Source organism: Chiloscyllium plagiosum, chromosome 30, assembly GCF_004010195.1.
Source record: "Chiloscyllium plagiosum isolate BGI_BamShark_2017 chromosome 30, ASM401019v2, whole genome shotgun sequence".
Taxonomy (NCBI): domain Eukaryota; kingdom Metazoa; phylum Chordata; class Chondrichthyes; order Orectolobiformes; family Hemiscylliidae; genus Chiloscyllium; species Chiloscyllium plagiosum.
In genome coordinates, this window is record NC_057739.1 from 34,716,836 (window position 1) to 34,741,041 (window position 24,206).

General features: G+C 37.7%; 1 protein-coding gene across 1 annotated transcript in view; it reads right to left on the reverse strand.

Moving 5' to 3' along the window:
- Nucleotides 1–24,206, reverse strand: part of cfap77 (cilia and flagella associated protein 77) — a 179,174-nt gene that overhangs the window by 82,032 nt on the left and 72,936 nt on the right. The window contains exon 3 of the mRNA XM_043720336.1: nt 2,128–2,227. Coding sequence (XP_043576271.1) covers nt 2,128–2,227 — 100 coding nt within the window. The remainder of the gene's footprint in view (nt 1–2,127; nt 2,228–24,206) is intronic.

Genomic DNA, 24,206 nt, shown 5'->3' on the forward strand with positions numbered 1-24,206 from the left:
GGCCAATTGATGAGTTGTGCCTGCTCTGCCATTCAATATGATAATGGTTAGAACATAGAACATAGAACAATACAGCACAGAACAGGCCCTTCGGCCCACGATGTTGTGCCGAACATTTGTCCTAGCAAAAATGGTTGATCATTGAGCTCAATACTGTAATCCTAATCACCCCCATATCCCTTGATCCCTCTGATCATAAAAACTATATCTACCTCCTTCTTGAAAACACAAGGTTTTGGCCTCAACACTTCTGTGATAGTGAATTCCACACACTCACCACTCCCTGGGTGAGGAAATTACTCATCTAAGTCCTAAAATATGTGCTCCTTATCCTTAAACTATGATGCCTGAATCGAGACTCTTTCACCATTGGGAACATTCTTCTAGTGTCCAATTTATTGGTGTCTATGAGACTTCCACTCATTCCTCTAAATTCCAGTAAACGCAATCCTAACTGACTCAATGTCTCCTCATATGTCAGTCCTGCCATTCCAGGAATCAATTTTTAAACCCTTGCTGCACTCCCTCTGTAGCAAGAACATCCTTCTTCAGATAAGGGGACCAAAACTGCACATAATATTACAGGTGTGGCCTCAACAATGCCCTGTTTAAATGCAGTAAGACATCCTTGTTCCTGTACTTGAATCCTCTCACTATGAAGGCCAACATACAGTTTGCTTTCTTTACTGCCAGGCTGTACCTGTCAGCTCACTTTCAGCAACTGGTGCACCAGAATACCTAGGTCTTGTTGAACATTCCCCTCTCTCAATTTACAGCCATTCAAATAATAATGTCTTCCTATTTTTGTTACTAAAGTGAATTACTTCACATTTATCCACATTATACTGCATCTGGCATGCATTTGCCCACTTATTCCGCCTGTACAAACCACACTGCAACATCTCTATATGCTTCCTTATCACAGCTCTCCCTGCCACCCAGTTTTGTGTTATCTCCAAATTTTGAGATATTCCCTCATCTAAATTATTAACGTATATTGTGAGCACCTAAGGTACAAGTTTTCAAGTGTTGTCTCAACTGTAAATTTTGAAATTGTATCCTTACTGAATCAATTATCCAACAATTTGGAGCACAAATGTAGTGCAATATCAATGGCGAGTATAAAGGTCCAATTAATGTCTTCTGTCACCAAATCCACAATTGCATCAATTTCTGGCTCAATGTCTCATTTCACCTGTAGCATGCCTAAATAGTGGAGATGCAGTCAGCTATTATAAATTACTTTTACATGATCAACAATGACGTTGAAAAACTGTGAGATGCTCAGCATGGGAAGAAATCACATTAAATCTGTAAGTACAAAAGATGCAAAATGGTTTTCTGTAATCAAAATAATAAACTGAAACTGAGATTTTTTTTCCCTGTAAATTAAATTGAAATTCAGAACATGGATCAAACATTAGAGGCTTGAATTTCTCTGAACAGGAGGATGACCTGACATCAGGGGACGATTTGGCACACAAGATTGGGTGGCAGGTCTTCCCCAACAATATTATTAGGAAGTGCCAATTAAGGGCTGGCAGGCAGGGTGCTTGGCAATATGAGGATGGCTGACAGTTATAGCAGCAGCAGCTTGTTCAGATGTCATTTTAAAATTCACAAATGCAGCATTCAGGCAGTTGCAGGCAGAGATTAAAAAGAAACGACAGGGGCTAATAGAACAGAGGGAGTGGAAAAATGGCTTCAACACAGACAAGGGTCATTCCATGATTCAGCACTGCCTCCCTGGAGGCATTCCTGTGGGAAATAAAAAAAAATTATTTCCAGCAGACAGGAGATGCAGAAACGTTGACTCTCCTCCTCCTCGGATGCTGCCTGACCGGCTGTGCTTTTTCCAACACCACACTTTTTGACTTGAGAAGATACTGGTGAGTTGCCTTTTTGAATGCTGTAGTCCATTGGTGCAGTCAAATTGCATTCAAGTGAACGCTGGTTTTGTGACATTATAGTATTGTATGCCATACTTTATAGAAAGGACATTCTAATCATAGAGTCATATATTTGCAGAAATTTGAATTGTCATTTTAGACGAGCTGATTTCTGTGTAATTTTAAAAAGTACTCTCTTCTAATATAATATACGAAGCAGATAATTGTGTCTTATTACCTGCAGGAACTCCACCATCATAGACTCTCTCAATTGTCCCATACACATGAGAAGGTCCTGGTAGGGCATTACCACTTCGCTTTCCCTTGCCAAGTTCGGACTAAAATAAGAAAAAAATAATAAATAGGATTGCAAACTGAATAGTAAAGGACATTTTAGATCCTGCCAAAATCAGTTCTCTCACTATTGACACTGCCCCATTCTCCATTTTATAATGAGGCTGAAGCAGATCATTCACAGTCTGTCATTTCATTGACACTAAGAGGAACTTCCAATATTTACATCATCACCAAAATCATGCATTTTCATGTCCTTTACATTACTCATCTCCAGCCCTGCCTCAGTATCTCTGTTTCCAAAACTCAATTATTCCAGTGCTTTCTTGGCTGGCTTCCCACCTTCCATCCACTGTAAAATTCAGCTGTTCTAACATGCTGCTACCTTTTGAATAACTTGCACCCGTCAATTTTGTGACCACTGGTCAACTTGGCTTCTGGTCAGCCAATGCCTTAATTTCCAAATTCTCATTGTCAAATATCTTCAGGCTGAACGTGGTGGTTGGCATGCTGGGACAAAATTACGTGAGGTCTCTTTTCCTACCTTCTCCCTTAACTCATGTTTCCCACACTACTATTGTGTGCTTCATCTACTCATATCACACACCTGCTCCACTTTCAGTTACCCTCTCAATTCTACTATTATTCTTACCTTTTCCTTCCTGGATTCATTCAATTGTACAATTTTTGCCCCACTTACATATCTCAATTCACCGTTAGCCTTCCATTTACTTCCCCTCAACCCAATTACTCCTCTCGATCTAGATGACTGGTTCACCCTTAATGTGTTGCCCTCTTCTTTATATCCTAGTTTTCCTTCTACATTTCCTTCCTGGTTTTCTCTCAGGATAGGGAGTGGGGTTCTTTTTGTTTACATAATTAAGCTAACTTCTTTAACACAATAGATTGAAAGAGAAAGACACTCTTGTAAATTTGTCTATCTACCATTCTCTTTCTAGGTGTTAGCAAATAGAACCTTCATCAAAGTTGCATTGGAAGTCTTTTTAAAATCTGATCTCTTAACATTATTTGTGGAAATAGACAGATAGGAGTGTTGTACAGCACAGTCACCAAAACAAGTAGTTGTATTGACAGGTAAGTTGTGACAATGTTAACATCAAGACCTCAAAAGTAGGTTCTATAGCATTGGTAATTTTGATGTTGGTTTAATAGAAAAATGTTAGTTGTGTGACTTCTGCTCACTTCTGCTGTGGTTCATACTCACTCATTACCTTGTTAGGGGTGGGAGCATGCACAAGAAGTATGTAGAAGTGGACAAATTGTGACATCATTCAACATTTAATGATTTGCTGTTTGACCTACCACTCTTAGCTTCTCTGTTCCAATTATGTTTCTAAACAACTGGACATGTATTCAGCAGCAGAAATGACATATCACCAGCATTGTTTAAAGGGATCATCATCCAAGTTTCAGAATAGTTGCCTATTACTTTCTACAGATATTGCTGAGGTTTTGGGTGTTTGCAGAAGTTTTCAAAAGTTTTCGGAAGGTGTCGGTTGCTACTATAAGTTCTGAGATCAACTTTTGTGCCTGTTCATGCTGGCTACAGTAGCAGTAGTACCAGAATAAGATGAAGCAATTGTCTTATTTGCACTTGTGCCAGGTGTAGTGCGCTTGACAGCTGCAAAGGGTCCCCCAGTACTCACTGCAGTACTTCATGCTGGTCAGTTACATCTTCCATCACTTACCCACCATGAGGAAACAGCACTTGCCACCACAGATTCAACAAATATCTCAGGAAGAAGAGGTAAAGGAAGGGATGAGGCAGTTGGCACATCCACATTCTAGCCAGGTTGCTTGTGAGCACACATATACTTCTGATATTTATGAATAAAACCCTAGATTGTCATTGTTTACCATTTCCACACCCTTCACCCTTTCTCTTTTATGAATTATTCCAGTGTTCTCTTGGTCACAATTATGGAATAAAATCCATCACAAAGGAAACATTCCCTCCTAATTTTATCCAACAAAACACTTAAAACTCTACATAACAATCCATCAATCATCCTTCTGCATCCCCTTACTGTTGGTCTTGTGAGTGCCTCTGCTTGGTTTTGTGCTCATGCAATGCTACTCTAGTAGCTGCAGCATGACTGATTGAAGGCTACTGATTTTCAAAGGGGAGGTTGCAAGGGGCTTTGCAATATATCCACAAGATGCTTTGGATTTGAAGAGCTTTAGATTGATCCACCTCAGCCTTGGTGTGAGTAACCTGAGTTGGCTGATTGACTGACTGGGGCACAGAAAGGGCATTGCTGATAGGGAGTGCAGATGCTGTCATCCTGAGAGAGATCAGTAGGTTGTGCTAAATAGTACTACTGCCAATATCCCAGCAGAATGCCTCGGCCATCTGAGTAAACTATTGAGAAACAGATGGTTGTCCTGCTGTTTGACCTCAAAAAGCTCCTTTAACCGCAAGCATCCACAATTATGATGGCAGACATCTGAGCCTCTTTAGCACTAAGCTGGGCTTGCATGGATGCTGCCTGACCTGCTGAGTATCTCCAGCACTTTCAGTTCATATTTACAATTTCTACCATCTTCAGTTTTTATCTTTGGTATTAGCTTTAAGTGCTGCTAACTTCAGACTTACTAATTCACCATTAGATTACATATCTTTCTCTTATAATGCTGGAACTGAAACTGATATCAAAAGGTATTTCATGGTATTGTGAACAGCTTCAAAGCTCTTCAGATACACAGTTTCCATTTCATCAAATGTAGTACTTATTTGCATTCATGTTTACTTATGGTATTAACAGACTGATTCATCTGAATCAGTGCCAATGCAGAGATTGTAACATTTGTATTGTGAAGCAAGTTACTGCTGCTCTGTCAGAACTGCTGAAACAAGAAAGAAACAGATACAAAGATTATCCATGTTATTTAGTTTTAAAATGAATTCCCTCTGTGAACATTTTGGCTTTGCAGCATTTGAGGGATTAACTGACCCCCTGACTGCATCTATATTTCTTTAACCTGTCTCCATGGTGAAGCCATTCTGGGATTCCAGTCACCAGAACTGAAAGGTCTGATAGGATGTTCTCACAGCCAATGCAGTTGCATTTATTTACATGTCATCTATTCTGGGTGCTCAGAAGAGCTCAGGAACGCCTAAAAGCGAAGATTGTTCTTTTCCTGTGAAAATCTGATCAATTAACTTCTTTGGTGAAGAAATCTGATAAAATACTTTAACCACTGTGTGGCAAATCTGCATTTAACCCTTGAAAGTCTTGATACCACTTTTGGTAGTACCTCTATATCCACAAATAAGCAAGGGTCAGAATTTTCTTTTTTTAATGCCATATCCTGTATTTTGTTAAAATTTCCACACTTGAAAAATTTCACAGAATAAAATTTAGAAATTGAAACTGGTACTCTTTATTCTTTTATTTTTTGAAAATTGGTTTCAGCCCAATTCTGACAAATGGAATGTAAATCTCTTCTCAAGAAGTGTTGAGATTGAATATGATTTGCCTGAATTAACCTGCAGTCCACTCAATAATTGTCCAAATTTAATCTCATACAATAACTCTCCATGCACAAGTTTCTACTGCTGCTTAAAGCTGATCGAATCTCCTCTGAATACAACTGCACATGAGGGATTGCTTCACAATCCAAAGACTACATGCTACAATCTCAGGGTGGGGTGGGGTGTGAGAGATAGACAGACACTAGATGAAAAACATAAGATGTAAGAACGTAGAGTGAGACTGATTGCAAACTATTTAAAAACAAGGGAAGATTCAACGCATGGAAAGCCACAGAAGCAGTCACAGCATCAACGCAACAAGTACTGTACAATAGTCTCTGATTCCCATAAGACTGATATCCTTTTTACTCAGGTCCCATGTAAAAACCATAACAAATAGGAAATGGAGTAGGTTATTCAGTCTCACAAATCTGCTCTGCCATTCAAAAGGATCATGATTTGATATTCCTCATGTCCATGATTTGATTTTCCTGCCCTTTCCCCATAACCCTGACTCCCCTCCTGAGCAAGAATCTATCTCAGCCTTAAATATACACAATGTCTGTGCCCCACAGCTGTTTGTGGGAAGAAGTTCCAAGGATTCACAATCCTCTGTGAGAAAAAATTCCTCTTCATCTTAGTCTTAAATTGTTGCCCCTTTGTTCTGAGATTATGCCCTTTGGTCCTACATTCTCGGGGATCAAAACTGCTCACAGTACTCTAGGTATTGTCTCACCAGAACCTGGTACAATTGCAGTAAGACTTCCCTACTCTCATACTTCAAACTCCTTTGAAATAAGGACCAACATTCAATTAGCTTTCCTGATTAGCTGCTACAAAGATAAATACACCAGTTTTTTTATGTTTCGTGCATAAGTACCCCCAAATCCCTTTTTTTGCAGCCTTCTGCAGTTTTTCTCCATTTAAATAATACACTGCTGTTTTGTTCTCCCTTGAATTTTCCCACATTATACTCCATTTGTTGGCTTTCTGCCCACTTGCCTATTAATATCTCTCTAAACTGTTTGCATCTCTCATGCAAATTGCTTTTCCATCTATTTTTATATTGTCTGCAAATTTGACTACATTACATTTGCTTCATTTTTCCAAGTCATTAGTGTGTATTGTAAACAATCATGTTCCAGCTTTGATTCCTATAGGGTACAAGTTGCTAACCTGAAAAAGAACCCCTTATCCCCATTTGCTGTTTCTGCCTGATAACTTCACATCAGTCAATTCTCTGTCCATGCTAATATACTATCTCCACACCATGGGCTCTTACATTATGACCTAGTCTTTTGTATTGTACCTTATGAATGCCTTCTGGAAGTTCAAATACAACATATCTACTGATTCCCCTCTTTCCACTTTAGTTGAGACTTCCTCCAAAAAACTCTAATAAATTAGTCAGACACAAGTTCCCTTTCATAAAGCTATGCTGACTCTGCTTGATTAGATTATGATTTTCCAAATGTTCTGCTATTACTTCCTTAATTAATTCCAACACTTTTCCAACAATAGGTGTTAGCTAATCAGCCTATAGTTACCCTACAGCTTTGCCTCCATCCCTTTTTGTTTAGGGAATCTCACATTGGCATTTTTCGAATCCTGTGGTACTTCTCCAAAATCCAAGGATTTTTGGAATATTACAACCAATGTATTCATTCTCTTTGTAGCTACCTCTTTTAGATGCAAGCCATCAGAGCCAGGAGGTTTATTTGCCTTTAGTCCCATTAATTTGTCTAACAATACTTCTTTAGTGATGGTGATGGTACTAAATTCCTCCCCACGTATTCTTTAGTATTAATGGGATGTTTGAAGTATCCTCCACAGTGATGACTGATGCAAAGCATCTGTTTAACTCCTCTGCCATTTCCTTGTTTCCATAATTATCTCCCCAGATTCATTTTATAAGGGGCCTATGTTCACTTTGACCTTGCTCTTCCTTTTTATTTATTTAAATAAGCTCTTTATCTATATCAACGGAGCTGAGATGGAGAGGGTTGAAAGCATCAAGTTCCTAGGAGTGATGATAACCAATAGTCTGTCCTGGACCTCCCACATAGATGCGAAGGCACAACACCTCTTCTTTCTCAGGTGGCTTAGGAAATTCAGCATGTCCATAAGGACCTTCATCAACTTTTACAGATAGAATTCTATCCGGGCACATAATGGCTTGGTATGGCAATTGCCCGGCCCAGGACTGTAAGAAACTACAAAAAGTTGTGTGCACAGCCTAGACCATCAGAGAAGGCAACCTCCCATCCATGGATTCCATTTACACTTCTTGTCGCTGCAGAAAGGCTGCCAGCATAATCAAAAACCACTCCCACAACAGTAATGCTCTCTTTTAACCTCTTCTTCAGGCAGAAGGTACAGAAGTTTGAAGACACATATAAACAGAACAGCTTCCCTGCTGTTATTAGACTGCTGAATGGACCTCTCTAACTTCAAGTAATATTGGTTTTGTTTTGAATGCCTTCCATGCAGCTGTAACTTTGTATGCCTCACTTTGTCTAAGCAGATCTATGATCTGTATATCCTTCTTTGCTATGATCTACCGGTACTGCTCACAAAACAAAACTTTTCACTGTACTTAGGTACATGTGACTACAATAAATCAAATCAAATCTTATTGGCAATTTTTACATTCCACACTAGTTTACCCTCATTTTTAAAATTTTCTCCCCCTTTATTATCTTTTCAGTCTTCCTTTGCTGGATTCTGAATTTATCCCAGTCTTCAGGACTAGCACTGATTTTTTCCTCCTTGTGGTCTTGGATCTGAGCAGTAGGATTGTTAACAGTAAAGGGTAAAATTCTAATTCTCATCAACCAGCCTTTGCAGGGCAAATGAAAAAACAGAAAGAAGGTCAGGAATATAGGAACAAGAATAGGCCATGTAGCCTGTTGAGCTGCTTGCCACTTAACACAATCATAGCTAATTGAACAATTCAATGTCTTTACCCTTGCTATCCCCACAATTGTTTATATCATTGGTAATCAGAAATCTATCAATCTCTGCTTTTAAATATAGAGTCATAGATTTACAGAGATGTACAACACAGAAGTAGACCCTTTGGTTCAGCTCGTTCATGCCAAAACATGTTCAAAGATGGAGCTTCCAGAGCCCTCTGATTTACAAAACTCTGAATGAAAAACAATTCTCCTCATCTCAGTCCTAAATGGCATCTGTCTTACTTTTAAATTGTGCCTCACCTCCCGCCCATGGTTCTAAGCATCTAACCAAGGGGTCAAAAATGCAGAACCTTAAGGGATTGTACAGCATGGGCTACAGTATGATATGTAGCAGATTCAGAAAAGTCTGGCAAAGCCCATCACAACTCTGGGGCACTACCCTTCATGCTTTTCACAAGAGATATGGTGCATTTTCCCTAGGCAGAGGTGAGTTGTCAATTAAGGCAGAATATTGCTTGTTAAATGGCTTGATGACAGCCGAACTCACCTCATTAATTTTCAGAGTGTATTAAAATTGGCTATATATTTAAAACAATATTAATGAGAATGACTAATCTGGTGCTACAGGACGTTACAAAGCAAGCTATGTGCAGTGAATACATGGTCCATGTTTTTAAAGTGACAATAGAAAATGCTATGCAAGTTCAGAATTACTGGAAAAATCATTAGGGAATTGTTGCTATTTAACTTTAGCTGTATGTGTGTGAAATTAGTTTGGGTTATTTTAATCCAATTCCCAGATTGATTTATCATTCAAAGAGACCACATGGATAGACATTGAAATGAAGAAGTCATATTGGTGGGCCAAGCTACAATGCAAGAGTTATGTCGTAGCTCCACACTGCACCTAATTCTGTGATGTTCTAAAGCTCCTTACATAGTATCATACTTATGATGTGAGGTAGCTGTTCTTTATGTATGCTGGATGACAATAAATACTTATTGACTATGCATTCATTGCTACTAGAGTTGAAACGAGCCTCTGAGTTTAATTTTTTTGTTAACCAGGTGGATTTTCAAGAGTTAATGCAACAAGAGTTATATTAAAATGCTTTTCATTCTTGTTATAATCTCACTTCATTATAAACTATATAATTCTAACTATCTCCATTACTTCTCCATTGAGTAATATCAGTAAACTTGTTCCAATTGTACAAAAAATGTAAATGATACAAATTAAGGATTGGTCTCATATATATTACAAGTTCAAATGGTCTGAAATGGTTTTGGTATGGCACTGATCTACATCATAAAATTTATGTTTCCTTACAGAACTTTTGAGGTATTAGTGTTACGATTATTGAGCTATGTGAGCATACAATATCTTTTCAATACCTGATGCAGATTTGTGACAGTCCACCACTGCCAACTCTCTGGTATAGAAATGAAGTCCAACAAATAGACAGCTCCATTCTAAGTGAATGTGTTGTCAGATTTCAATGAAATGTACTCTGTACTCTCCTAGTGAGTATTGCTTGTTCCTGAACACAGTGCTTCCTAGTGAGGAATTTGTGACTCCCCACTCGATAGTTTGAAGCTGTGATTGAGCTGTTTGGCTCGTGTGTAGAGATCTTGCTGACAGCTGTCCCTTTAGTAGATAGCTTAATTAAGCCTCATTAAGTCATCATCTTTCTGCCCTACTTCCCACCTCTGAGCTCTTAATTTTGCCTACAATTCAAATCAGCTATTTCTTCTTGGCGTACATTTTTCTTTGCTTGTCTTTGATACATTTATTTTCCTTTTCAAATTGTAAATCATTTAAATACTAACCTTATGCACCAAAGTATGTTTCCTACAAATTTGTGAAGGAAGTTTTAAGATGATGATTTTTTTTAATAATTTTAAATTTGAGTTGAAATTATCTTAGAAAGAAATGCACAATTTGTGTCTGATCTGTTTGACGTAAAACATTTTTTGGAAAAATATTAAATCTAGAGTATATAAGAACTAGAATCATGTAATTCATACCTAGCTTTTGCATGTTTATTTGCAATATTAAATGCAGTTATAAATTGACTCTGTTTGGTAATGAGCAGCTGAACGGAGCCTTGTGATCTTTACGTAATGCTTGCTGTCATGCAACATTCACTCATTTGCTGTATGCTATAAACCCCATAACATGGGTAACTGAGAGAAACTAGAATATGGAGGCATGTTTATATTTATAATCTTTGGAAATTAGAGAAAAATGTGGTGAATAATGTATTTTAACTATTCTTTAAATACATATTGCAAACATCCTGGTATACAATTCCTTTAATTATGTAGCTTTGTCAGTCTGCCTGCCTGAGTAGAAAGTGCTGTATCCGCAAACTGACTCATTTAAAGGTTTTAGAAAAAAATCTTAGTTGGTGCTGAGTAAGTGGAAAATGGGACAGTATAGCATGTTTTCCATAATTATGGGAAAAGGGAATGAGTTGTGCTTTACATGGGAAGTGAAATTTTGGCTTTGGGGAACTGTAGCTTTTTTTCACATTGTTTCTCTTTTTAATCTTCTTTATCTATCTCAAATAGAACATATTTCTTTAAAAATTGTAAATGTTGAAATATTTGATCAACCAGTTGAATAGTCCTGGCTCACAAGACTGGATTTTATGGCCCCATGGTAGGCTTTCAACAAGAGGATAGGTTGAGAGGTCAATCTATCTCCTTCCTGCCCACCCATGCATGAACTGTTCCTCATATCATGTGTGACTTAGGTAAGACACCAATAGGCATCATACTCATGCTCTTTGAGGCCCTTACTTGGCCAATTAAGGGTGTCAGTCCCTGATCACTGTTATAAATGCTGTGCAGAGGCAGGTGGGTCAGAGTAAGCTGTTATTAAAACAGCTGGAGAATGTATCTTGTGATCTTGAATGTATCTTGATTTTTTGATGAGGAAGAGGACACACTCAATTAGAATGCATTAGTTTTTTTTATTCTTCATTTCCTGGATTTTTGAAACTTTTCTGCAAGTCCTTTGCAAATATTTAAATCATTCCTGTCTCAATTTCGCCAAGCTAACAAGGCAGACACTGACATAAAGGTCCATACTTTCCCACTGGGAGCAAGCAAAGAATGCAAAAAAAAAGTCATTTCAATTCTTCTAATATACTTCCTAGTGGCTGGAGTCCACCAATGGTTATATATTTACCACACAATTGTAGACTACTATTGTGTGGAAGACCTGAGAAACTGGTGTATGTTTAAATCAAATTCTCCTATGTTTTGGCACGAATAGCTTAATAAACTACTTTTTTCATCATTTTGGACTTAGTTTCCTTTATTTAACAAATTCTAAGAAGTTTCAACCATATTACGAGTATTTAGTGTGAATAGGAGAGAATTTTGGCTAAATGTATGTAGTCAAACATAATAATGAAGAGGCATATTGCACAACATGGAACACAATACTAGCTATAATTCTGCCATTTTACCACAAATACAATGAAGGAAAGAAATATAAATTTCATTTTAGAATGTTCTTAACTCCGCAATACAAAATTGCAGAATTTTACAAATATGTCCATGGGTAAAATTATTTGCTGTGCAATTTAGTGTTGAATGGCATGGTAAAACATGGGCTTCCATAATCAGTTGACCATAAAGTGTACTTGTACTCTCAGTTCTATCTTCAGGAGACAATATTGAGAATAGGTCCATAAGACCATAAGACATAGGAGCAGAAGTAAGGCCATTCGGCCCATCGAGTCCACTCCGCCATTCAATCATGGCTGATGGGCATTTCAACTCCACTTACCCGCATTCTCCCCGTAGCCCTTAATTCCTTGTGACATCAAGAATTTATCAATTTCTGCCTTGAAGACATTTAGCGTCCCAGCCTCCACTGCACGCTGTGGCAATGAATTCCACAGGCCCACCACTCTCTGGCTGAAGAAATGTTTCCGCATTTCTGTTCTGAATTTACCCCCTCTAATTCTAAGGCTGTGTCCACGGGTCCTAGTCTCCTCGCCTAACAGAAACAATTTCCTAGCGTCCACCCTCTCCAAGCCATGTATTATCTTGTAAGTTTCTATTAGATCTCCCCTTAATCTTCAATTGACTCTCATTAAGAAGTTAACATGAATCTAAATGCAGATTCATTGTCTGCCCATAATCTTGTTAATAACCTTTAGCAGCACTGGTAAAGTCCTAATACTAGCTTCTACTTATCCTCTCTACTGCAGAGTGCCGTGTGTCAAGGGAGAAAGGAGAGAAGAAATTCTATTTTAAATTGAGAAAAATACCTTCATAAATTTTAAATTATGTTATTAAAGTAATGAATATTTGTTCCCTTTATAAGATACAGCTCTAAATTACATAGAAATTTGCCTTAAATCACAATATAAAGAATCTTAACTAATAAGATGGTTTTCATTTTTTATATTTTCAAAATAACAGCTGAGACAAAGGAAAGGTAGTATGGATTTGTTAAATAGAAAACATGTTTAACTTAATTGAGATTTTTAGTGTTGAAAGAATGAGTTGGTGTGGTGTACGTAGACTTCCAAAACCTTGGTGCACAAGGCCCAATTTCAAAGTTTGCATAATGACACAAAGGTTGGGAGCATTGTGAACAGTGAGAAGGATATACATTTCAAGAAGATATAGTGAAACTGCTGGAATGGGTGGAATTTAATATAAAAATATGTGAAGTGATACATGTTGGGAGGAAGAACAAGGAGTAGCAATATAAATGCAAAGTTTCTAAACAAGTGGAGAAGTAGAGGGATCTGGATGTAAGTTTGCTCACTGAGCTGGAAGGTTCATTTTCAGACATTTCATCACCATACAAGGTAACACCATCAGTGAGCCTCCGGTGAAATACTGGTGTTAGAGACCCGCATTCTATTTATGTGTCTAGAAAGCAGATCACTAACACTAATGCTTCACCAGAGGCTCACTGATGATGTTATCTAATATGGTGACGAAACATCTGAAAATTACCCTTCCAGCTCAATGAGCAAACTTAAATCCAAAACCTCAACCTGAGCTACAAATCTTCTCAAAACTCGCTAATAGAGGGATCTGCACAAATTGCTGAAGGTAGCAAGGCAACACTTTGAGAAAATGTTTAACAAATCACATGATGTCTTGGGTTTTATAAGTTGAAGCACAGTACAAAAGTGACAAAGTCATGGTTAAACTTTAAAACATTGGTTTAACTTTAAGTGGAATGTTGCATTCAGTAATGGTCAGAACACTTTTGGAAAGGGTTGTGAAGACATTAGAGAGGATACAGAAAAGTTTTAGGATGAGACACTTCAGTTATGTGGATGATTGGAAAAGCTGGAAAGAGTTTGAGAGGAAATTTGATAGAAGTGTTCAAAAATCAATGAATGGTCTGGACAGAATCGATAAGGGAAAACTCTCCCATTAGAGGAAGGATTATGAATATGAAGACACTAATTTAAGGTCTCAGCAAATAAAAACAGACAACATGATAAAACACCTTCATTACATAATGTGTGTTTTACCTCTGAAATGCATTTCTGGAGAGTATGATATGGACAGATTCTTCATGAATGGCTTTCAAGTAGCTTTCAGAAGGGAACTTGATAATTAGAAAAAAACACACTTGCAGAGCCACAGTGAAATGTGGAAGAGTGGGAACTCGCAGAGCTGCTTTTGCATTAGTGCTTTGCTGCATATCCTTAATTAGTTATTTAGTTATGAGTTATAGGCAAAAACTCCATGATTTTAGGATTTAAACATTGTGATGGGTAAGCAATGCTTTTCTGCATATGTTACAGACTTTACATTATGGGAGCTTTATTTATTGCTTCCAACAGGATCAGTTATGAGCTGTCTACAAGTGGGCCACTCAGCAGAATTCATACCGCTATCATGTTTTGCCAATTCAAAGTTATTATAACAGTGAAACTCTTCCTTGAGGTGTTTCCCTGTCTGGTTGATTGCCAGAAGAAAGCTGAAAAAATTAATATTTTCCTTAAGAGCTTCCATCTTACTGAAGGGGCCTTGGGTCAATCCACATTCTGCAATCTGCTCTGAAAACTCTGTTTACGTTTTGAAAGACATAATAAATTCCAGCACCTGAGATAATCCACAACATTCCACAACTATTAACAGCACTCAAAATCAAATAACTCAATGTATAGAAGAAAAAATAAATTTGTTCTATATCCCAATATTAATAGATAGATTATTTTTAAAGTTTCAGGCTCTATATCTGGATTTTTGCCAAAACCTAATCATTTCATACTAGGGCGATGCCCTATATGTGTGTCAGGTTTTGTTGAAATCCATCTTTTAGTATTTGAGATATATTTTGTACAGACAAACAGACTAAAATACTGACAGGGGTGAACATTCCCTCAGCTCACTTTCAGTGGGGGAGGTAATAAAAACTGGATGGCAATAAGAAAGCCGAAACAAATTAATGATCCTTGTGCACTTTGCAAACATCTCATCTAGAACAATGTGTTGATGATCTGAATTTATGCCTGGTCTTCAGGATAGCTAAGCTACAGTAGTTGTTTTGCTTTAGAGACACACAAAGCTCATGATAAATCAGTGATCATTCTGAAGGGAACAACTAGAGAGAACGCAGAAGGCACAGTTGCAAAAGAAAGATAGACCATCTTATTTGGCGATATAAACTTGATGACCTCAAGGTAACTAATGTCACATTGGCAAATTATTCCTTGTGGAGTATACTTACCACTCAACTAAAAATCATTAATCTGAGCTTGAAAAATTTCATTTACAACAAAACAAGTTTTAGAAAATTTGCTTTGTAATGTACGTGCATTTTCTAAGTGAAAGTGGAAATCTGGAATCTCTCTTCAGAAGATCTGGATGCTGGATAATATAAATTTTCAAGACTAAAACTGATAGATTTTTGTTGCATCAGGATATAATGGGATTGTGAAGAAAGGTGGATTATGTAATTGAGACAGAGATTAGATATGATCTAATAGAATACTGGAACAGACTTGAGAAGGTGAGTGGCCTATTCATGTTTCTACATACACTGACAATGCTGGGGGGAGCAAGAACTCATCACTTGTGTTTGAATGAAAATGTAATACTGTATCCAACCACACTAACTTAATCTGTGTAGATTTAAGTGTGAACCATGGCAGATTGTATTCGGTTCAGATTATCTCGATGTAAAATGAATATTGTCTCTGTGGAACTGTCATAAAAACTTGGTTTGTTTTCTGAGTCTGTCTGAGCAACAGTTTTAAAAGCTCTCCTACTTGCCTATTATTAAAGCATATCAAATGATTAGTCAAAAATATCTCAAAATTGGTATTTAGGTGAACACATTTGGTCTGACTCTTCCATCAGCATTTCTCTTTCCAGTCACATCTGTAAAATTACTACAGATACACATTTGTTTAGAATTTTACAGATGTTTCACTCAGTCTTTCAAGATGCAATTATAGCATATAACTGCTTATATTGGTGAACCAATATGATTAAATTTATCTTTTCTCAAGGGAAAGCAGAATCACAATTATCTAGCTAAAAACTTGATGGTATCCAACCAATAATCTAGGGTCACAGGAAACAGTGGTATAAACTACATTCAATCAAAAATGCTGTAAATGTACCTTATTTATCAAAGAAGTATAAAAGTACCTTATTTTATACATTCTCTACAAGTGTTTATTTTCACCTCTGCTGAGTCATAAATTTTGACCTGTTTTGAAGTCGTCAGCATTCCTCTCTCTTCGAACACCAAATATAAAGAATTAGCTTTCCTCAAAGCAAGTTCCTAAATCTTTGTTTTGCAGTGTACACCTGTAATGTGTGTCTTTATGTTCTCTAAACTGTGATACAACAATCTGATATTATCAGATCACCAAAATTATGACCAAAATGATTAACCAATTCAATCCAATGACAGCAAAAATGCTAATTCCCTTATATTTTTGGAATTCTTCTCCATAATTCTAAATTCCTGATGACATGTTTGCTTCCTAGACTCTTTTATTCTAATTGTTTCTTCATACTTCATTTTTATTTCAATTTCCTTGCTCTTGTTTTCTTTCCTTCCAGTTCTTTCTTCTTTCACCACTAGTTTTCTGTTCTCTGCACTAACATCCACTGCCAGTTTTCATTACACCCTCTTGTACAGTTAAGCCGGCCATCATGCGGTTATTATTTCTATTGATTTACTGTGCTGCCCGATGAAGTGATTGCAGTGACAAGGCCTGATTTCCCCTGATGATGGCTTTAAACCAACCCCTCATTTGCATTTACATGATCTTGCTGTGCTGCTTATGAGATCTGGATATTTATTTTCCACTTAGCTGATGTTTGATTACACTTCAATAATGCACCGCGCTACAAACTGCCGGGATGCATCTTGTCGAAAGGGCTGGACTGCACAGGGACTCAAGCACTCCGTCATATTCAGGATGCTGAAAACAAAAGCTTCATGGAAATGAAATGTGTTCTTAAATCAACATTTTATATTGTTCAACCACAATTTTTAAAAACTGTTTGCATACTGAATTTCCCTGACATTTTGCGAAACATCAATATGTCTGTAGCTGTAACCCAGTAATTACAAAAATGTTATGAGGTATCTATACCAGATCTTTAAACTATGGCATTGGAAGTGGAACCCAAGACTCACCCATTGGTTTGCTTAGTAAATATGCCATGTAAGATTAAGCAGTACAAGCCAGTAATATCCTAGTTTTGATTTTGGATTCAGACTGGACATGTTAGGTTGATGGATATAACAACATTACAGTTCTTTTAAGTGGTTAAAGATCCCAAATTGTTTCACAAGACCATTATAAAGCAAAATTTGATGCTGATCCGTATAAGGAAATGTTAAAGCAGATCACAAAATACTTGATGAGTTAAGATTTAAAGAACATCTAAAAGGAAATGAGGTAGAGAGTTTAGGGAGAGAATTCCAGACAATGGCCTTTACAGCTGAAAGTAAGGCAACCACTGGATTGACAATCAAAATCTGAATGCTGAAGAAGCAGTAATTTGAGGAGCAGAGATATCTTGGAGGTTTGTGGGGGATGAACAAGATTGCACAGATATGGAGGGCAAAGCCATATTAGGATTTGAAAAAAAAATTGGCTTCAATAGTTGGGCAATAAGGGGAAAATCAGCTGGGATTCCAAGAGCCTTGCCGGAAAATGCATGCATGTGGATGCCACATGAAGTTCAGCTGTAATTTTCTTGAAGATTGGACTAATTGCAAACTATCTGGGCTCATACTGATCCATTAGATTAAATATGACAAACTTGTAGTGTCATTGAGACTGTGTTCCAGCAGCAAGTATTTTCTTCAGAAAAGAAAATTATGCTTTAGCATAGTAAATTTGAGTATTCCTCTTGCAGTTTTAAATCTCAGCTAGCCTGTCTTGAGCTATCTTCCTAACAGTGAGTTAAACAGCAATATCATCTTTCTGATGTTTTTGCAGGTTAAACTGATGAGTACACATATTGTCTGTATCAGAGAGATCCTTGCTTCTATCCCCAGTGCTGAGCAGGCTGATTGCAACCTGCTAATGGGTCATCTTCTCAAGTGACTTAAGTGCTTTTGAGTACAGGAGGGCAAAACAACTGAGTTTCCTACTCTTGGTCACTTTTGTCTGCAAGAAGAATGTAATTGTGGATATCATAAGAAAACAGTATCAGGTTTTTCTATAATATTCTATACAGTTGAATAGATCCAAACAAAATAGTCATATGGTGCAGCCATTACTTATCAAATTGTGCCTCAATGAATACACCCAAAGTGGGACAGAGCATTGCTGAAAATTAATGAAGAGAGAGAAAATAGGTACTTAATTTAGAGTCATGGGATTGAGGGTGATTTAGCAGTTTGGATTAGAAATTAGCTGTCTGAAAGAAGACAGAGGGTGGTGGTTGATGGGAAATGTTCATCCTAGAGTTTAGTTACCAGTGGTGTACTGCAAGGATCTGTTTTGGGGGCACTGCTGTCTGCCATTTTTATAAATGATCTGGATGAGGGTGTAGAAAGATGGGTTAGTAAATTTGCGGATGACACTAAAGTCGGTGGTGTTGTGGACAGTGCCGAAGGATTTTGCAGGATACAGAGGGACATAGATAAGCTGCAAAGCTGGGCTGAGAGGTGGAAAATGGAGTTTAATGTGGAAAAATGTCTGATGATTCACTTTGGAAAGAGTAACAGGATTACAAAGTACTGGGCTAATAGTAAGATTCTTGGTAGTGTGGATGAGCAGAGAGATCTCGATGTCCACGTACATAGACCCCTGAAAGTTGCCACCCAGGTTGATAGGGTTGTTAAGAAGGCATATGGTGTGTTAGCTTTTATTTGTAGAGAGATTGAGTTTCGGAGCCATGAGGTCATGTCACAGCTGTACAAAACTCTGGTGTGGCCGCACTTGAAATATTGCATAAATTCTGGTTGCCGGATTATAGGAATGATGTGGAAGCTTTGGAAATGGTGCAGAGGAGATTTACCAGGATGTTGCTTGGTATGAAGGGAAGGTCTTATGAGGAAAGGCTGAGGGACATGAGGCTGTTTTCGTTACAGCGAAGAAGGTTGCTGGATGTCTTAAAAGAGACATACAAGATGATCAGAGGATTAGATAGGGTGTACAGTGAGAGCCTTTTTCCTTGAATGGTGATGCTCGCATGAGGGGATATAGCGCTAAACTGAGGGGACAGATGTCAGAGGTAGTTTCTTTACTCAGAGAGTATTAAGAGCATGGAATGCCCTGCCTATAACAGGAGTAAGTAGACTCGCCAACTTTAAGGGCATTTAAATGGTTATTGGATAAACATATGTATGGTAATGGAATAGTGTAGGTTAGATGGGCTTCAGATTGGTTTCACAGGTTGGCACAACATTGAGGGCCGAAGGGCCTGTACTGTGCTGTAATGTTCTATGTTCTATTTCCTCCTCCAATCCACACACATCCTGACTTGAAACTATATTGCAATTCCTTCACTGTTGCTGGGTCCAAACCTGAGCGTTTGCTTCCTAACATTCCTACGTCCCAAGGACAACAGTGATTCAAGAAGGCAGCATATTCACTTGTAAAATTCATCCTCTATGCCATTGACACATAATGACAGCATTCTGCACCATTTACAAGGATGCTGTAACTCATCAAGGCTCCTTAGCACCTTTTAAATTCACGATCTCTACCATATAGAAGGACTAGGGCAGTAGTTGCATCAGAGCACCATCACCTGCAAGTTATCCTTCGAGTCACGCACCATCCTGACTTGGAATTATATTGTAATTCCTTCACTGCCATTGTGTTAAAATCTCAGAATTCACTTTCCAATGGCACTGAGTGCTCCCATATCCCAAGGACCACAGCTGTTCAAGAAGTCAGCTCACTACCACCTTCTCCAGGGCAGTCAGGGATAGCAGTAAATGCATCCACATTCCACGAACAAATAAAAAAAACTTGCATGCCATAACATCTAGAACCAAGACAATCAAATCTTCAAACACTGGTAAGATGATATCTTTTCAAATATTTCTTAATCACCTTTCATGCCAAATCATATTAATAGAAAACATCTTAACATCTATATAGCTTTACTGTTACAAAAGAAAATCTAAAGAGACCATTTCATTCCTTGTCATCAAATACCCTTGATTACTCAATAAACCTGCAGTTATCTTCTGATAACATTTTTGTGATTGAACATATTATTATCTCAACACTGGACATTAGAATCCATCATGACATCCACATCTTCCAAAAGCGATACACAAAACAAAATAAAATCACCCGTGAAATGGTTGATGTCTCAGGGGTATTTTCAAGATTTTCTTTTTAAAAGAGCTGCTGGACTATCGGCTCAACTCCGAAAATGTTGGAAATACTCAGCAGTCTTGGAAGCATCTGTGAAAAAGGAAAGAGTCAGACTTGATCCTTTAACTATCTCCCTACTTTCATGGACACTGTTTGCTTAATTACAATTGATATGTATATCTATGCAGTTATAATTGCTAATCTTTCCTGATTCTGAATAAAGGAAAAGGCCTATAAAGGATGGAAAGTGAGTGAGGTTAAATGGCAATATAGCTGAACAGTGCAAAGGAGAGTTGTAATGGAAGAAATAAAGGAACAAAAGAAGTGTCCAGAGGAGATGTGAATGGCAGAACTATGAACAGTATTAGAATTATACACGTTGTCACACGTACTCAAGTACAGGGATACATGAGCACAGCGAAAAGTATACAAAGTCACCATTTCCTGCACCATCTTAGGTACACAACAGCAGACACAAACAACCAAAATAACAAATCAAAATTTAAAAAAATTCTCCAAGAAATTGGAAACAAATTGAGGACTGAAATTATGGTTTGAAATTCTTAAACTTGACATTGAGTCCAGAAAGTACAAAAGTGACTAATCTACAGATCAAAACAGCATTATGAAATACAGTGAATTCAGATAAGTAACTCCATATTCTGTTTACTTTGGAAATTGCTGTCATGCAATGTAATGTTCTGGAGTCTGATCATATTTATATTTATTATTTTTTGTTTTCTTTATGATCTACCTTCTTTAAAAACCCAACTCCACCTTTTATGATCTTATTTCTTTTTTCCACTATACATCCTCAGTTTTCAATAACTTTGTCTGTTTATCTGTTCAGTTATAAGTTTTTTATTGGTTTCTTTTGATTTTATTTCTCTATAATATCATGATTTGCTATACCAGTTGGTTTTAGCATAAAGTCATTATATATAAAATATTCCAATTAAAATTACTTATAAATATTGTAAACAGCAGGGGTCTACAAACTAAAACATGCATGTATGCTGCTGGTCACAGCTATCCAATTAGAATGGTTGCTTTTATTTCTATTATTCAAGCACTTTGTTATTAAATTTACAATGTATTATTTTATTCCATAGTATTGTCAGCTTCTTGAAATGATCTTATTAAAGTTTTATTACAAGTTATGATTATGACATTGACATTATCCACAGACTCTTACATCCTCTTGAATTCAATATTTTTAACATGAAATACCTGTCATTAAATCTATGTTTCCTCAAATTGCTTCCATTATGAGACCTAAGTATTTTCATCCCTATGGATCTCCAGCTAACATCTGTATAAAAATCATTCTTTTTGACCCTTTTTAAACATTGAAACAATCTTGGTTATCTCCCAACCTTCAGATACCATTCCCAGTTCCATGCTGAATACATTGTGAAACGATTATGCTCTCAATTTTGTTGTGGAAATGTGTGCATTAATTTGGGTTGTTGATAGAATTACTTGGGAAAATATCTTTCATGATTGTGCTATAAGTAAGTACAACGCCTACAGTAATACTAAACCTCACAAAGCAGAGGTATCATATTTAACTCGTGTCTGTGACTTAGAGTCATAGAGTCATAGAGATGTACAGCATGGAACCAGACCCTTCGGTCCAACCCATCCATGCCGACCAGCTATCCCAACCCAATCTAGTCCCACCTGCCAGCACCCAGCCCATATGCCTCCAAACCCTTCCTATTTATATACCCATCCAAATGCCTTTTAAATGTTGCAATTGTACCAGCCTCCACCACTTCCTCTTGCAGCTCATTCCATACATGTACCTAAAAATAAAAAACGATGGAAATACTCAGCATGGTCTGTCAGTCTGTGTGGAGAGAGAAAGAAAGATAATGAGCGGAACTTTGTTGAGGCATCAGCAGTCATGCCAGCTGGTTGGATAGCTGATGAAGTACCCATTCCACCTCTACCAGGGAAGGTCCACTTAATCACATGCCAAACAGGCAGTAGCAATACCACTGTGAACTTTACCTTCAAATCAAGATCCTAGGAGCAGAATTCCTACCCAGTCAGAATCTGAGACTGGCAGCTCTTGTGCACAGCAGTACCACAAAAGAGGCTGTGGCTTCTAGCTGAATAACACCTCTGGAGTTTCAGATTTACAGAGTACCCCCAGGACAAAGAAAGTGATGTGGGTCAGGTTGGGAGTTGAAAGGGGTTGCAGGTGTTGGAAGCTAGGGCAAGTGTGGCTTCCAGTAGACACCCATCTGGCTGATATTCAGTCCCTTCACTTATCAAAATGCCTTTGATTGGGCTCCCTCCATGCACAGGCCACAATTTGAAATGACAAGCAGGATTGCAATAGTCAAAAATGCCACATGGTGGTAGGCCTACCCGCAGCTGGATTATTTCCAGGGTAATTATCAAGTTTGAACAGAGCTCTGGAGTTAGGGAAGGATGAGAAAGGGTTATCCATTTACCATTTTTTAAATTAACCTTTCACTCTTTTAGAATTAAATTTTCTCTTACCTTTAGGAGTCTATATTTAAAGGGAAAGGAAAAGGAGCTAAATGATAGGTGACAATAAGTAATTCTACTTTCTACGGATTAATCTTTAATTTAAAGTAAATAGTTCAAAGAAAAGTTTATGGTATGGCAGAGTATTTCGGCCACATGGAATTGTCTTCCTGTAGCTTGTAGTGAGTCATGGATACTTCATATAACTTACTTGAGTGCATGTGCTGCAAGTGTCAACCAATGCAGGAACTTGAGCTCCAGGTTTGGAGCTTGAGCAGCAGTTGGAGACACTTTGCTGCGTCCAGAAGGCAGAGAATTACATTCATAACATGTTTAGAGAGGTGGCTATAATGTAGGCATATAGCAAATGAAATCACCTGAGACAATTTTGCTAGTTAATTGGATTTCTGTTCTGGATACTGTTCCTCAGAGCAGTGCAGCAATAGACACGCCTATGAAACTTCAGATGGTTCAATTGTACAAATTGCATGGAAGACGTGTGGGAGAACAGGAACAATAAGGGATTCAACAGGAGACAAGACAGGCATTTCTGCAGCTTTAGACATGATTTCTGATGTTAATTGGCCTCCTTTTTGCCAGGTGTTAAGTATGTTACAGGCATTCTTCTGGGCAAGGTCAGAGGTCGAGGTTCATATTGGTACCAATGACATAGGTAGGAAAAGGATGTGCTCCTGCAGTCAGAATTTTCAGAGCTAAATCGATATTATCAAGCAGATCCTCAACAGTTGTAATTATCCAATTCCCCATGCAAGTGATTACAGAAATAGGAGGAAAGTACAGATGAATGTATAGCTGGAAATATAGTGCAAGAGCATGTGCTTTGCATTTCTGACTCACTGAATCACATAACTGGTTCTGGGGGAAATGGCACCTATATTAGCTGGATGGCTTGTATCTGAGTTCCCTGTGGGCTACTGTGCTAATGCTATTATGGAGTGTTTAAATTGAATTGGCAGAGGTATGGGAATTAGGAGAGAATATCAGAGAGGAATATCAGAGTGCATAAAATACTTGGAGAAACAATTAGCAGTAGAATAAAGAACTGTAAGTTAATAGGTGGATTTGGAATGAATGAGTTAAAATATTACAGTTCATGATGTGAGTATCACAGAATACAGTAAATAAGACTGGTGAATTATGGATGAAGATGTGGAGTTATGATGTTGTAGCTATAATATGAGAACTGGCTCAAGGAAGAGCAGGACCAGGTGTTAAATATTCCTGGATATAAGGTGTCCAGGAAAATTGGAAAGGAAGAAAAGGAGGATGTTGGCAGTATCCA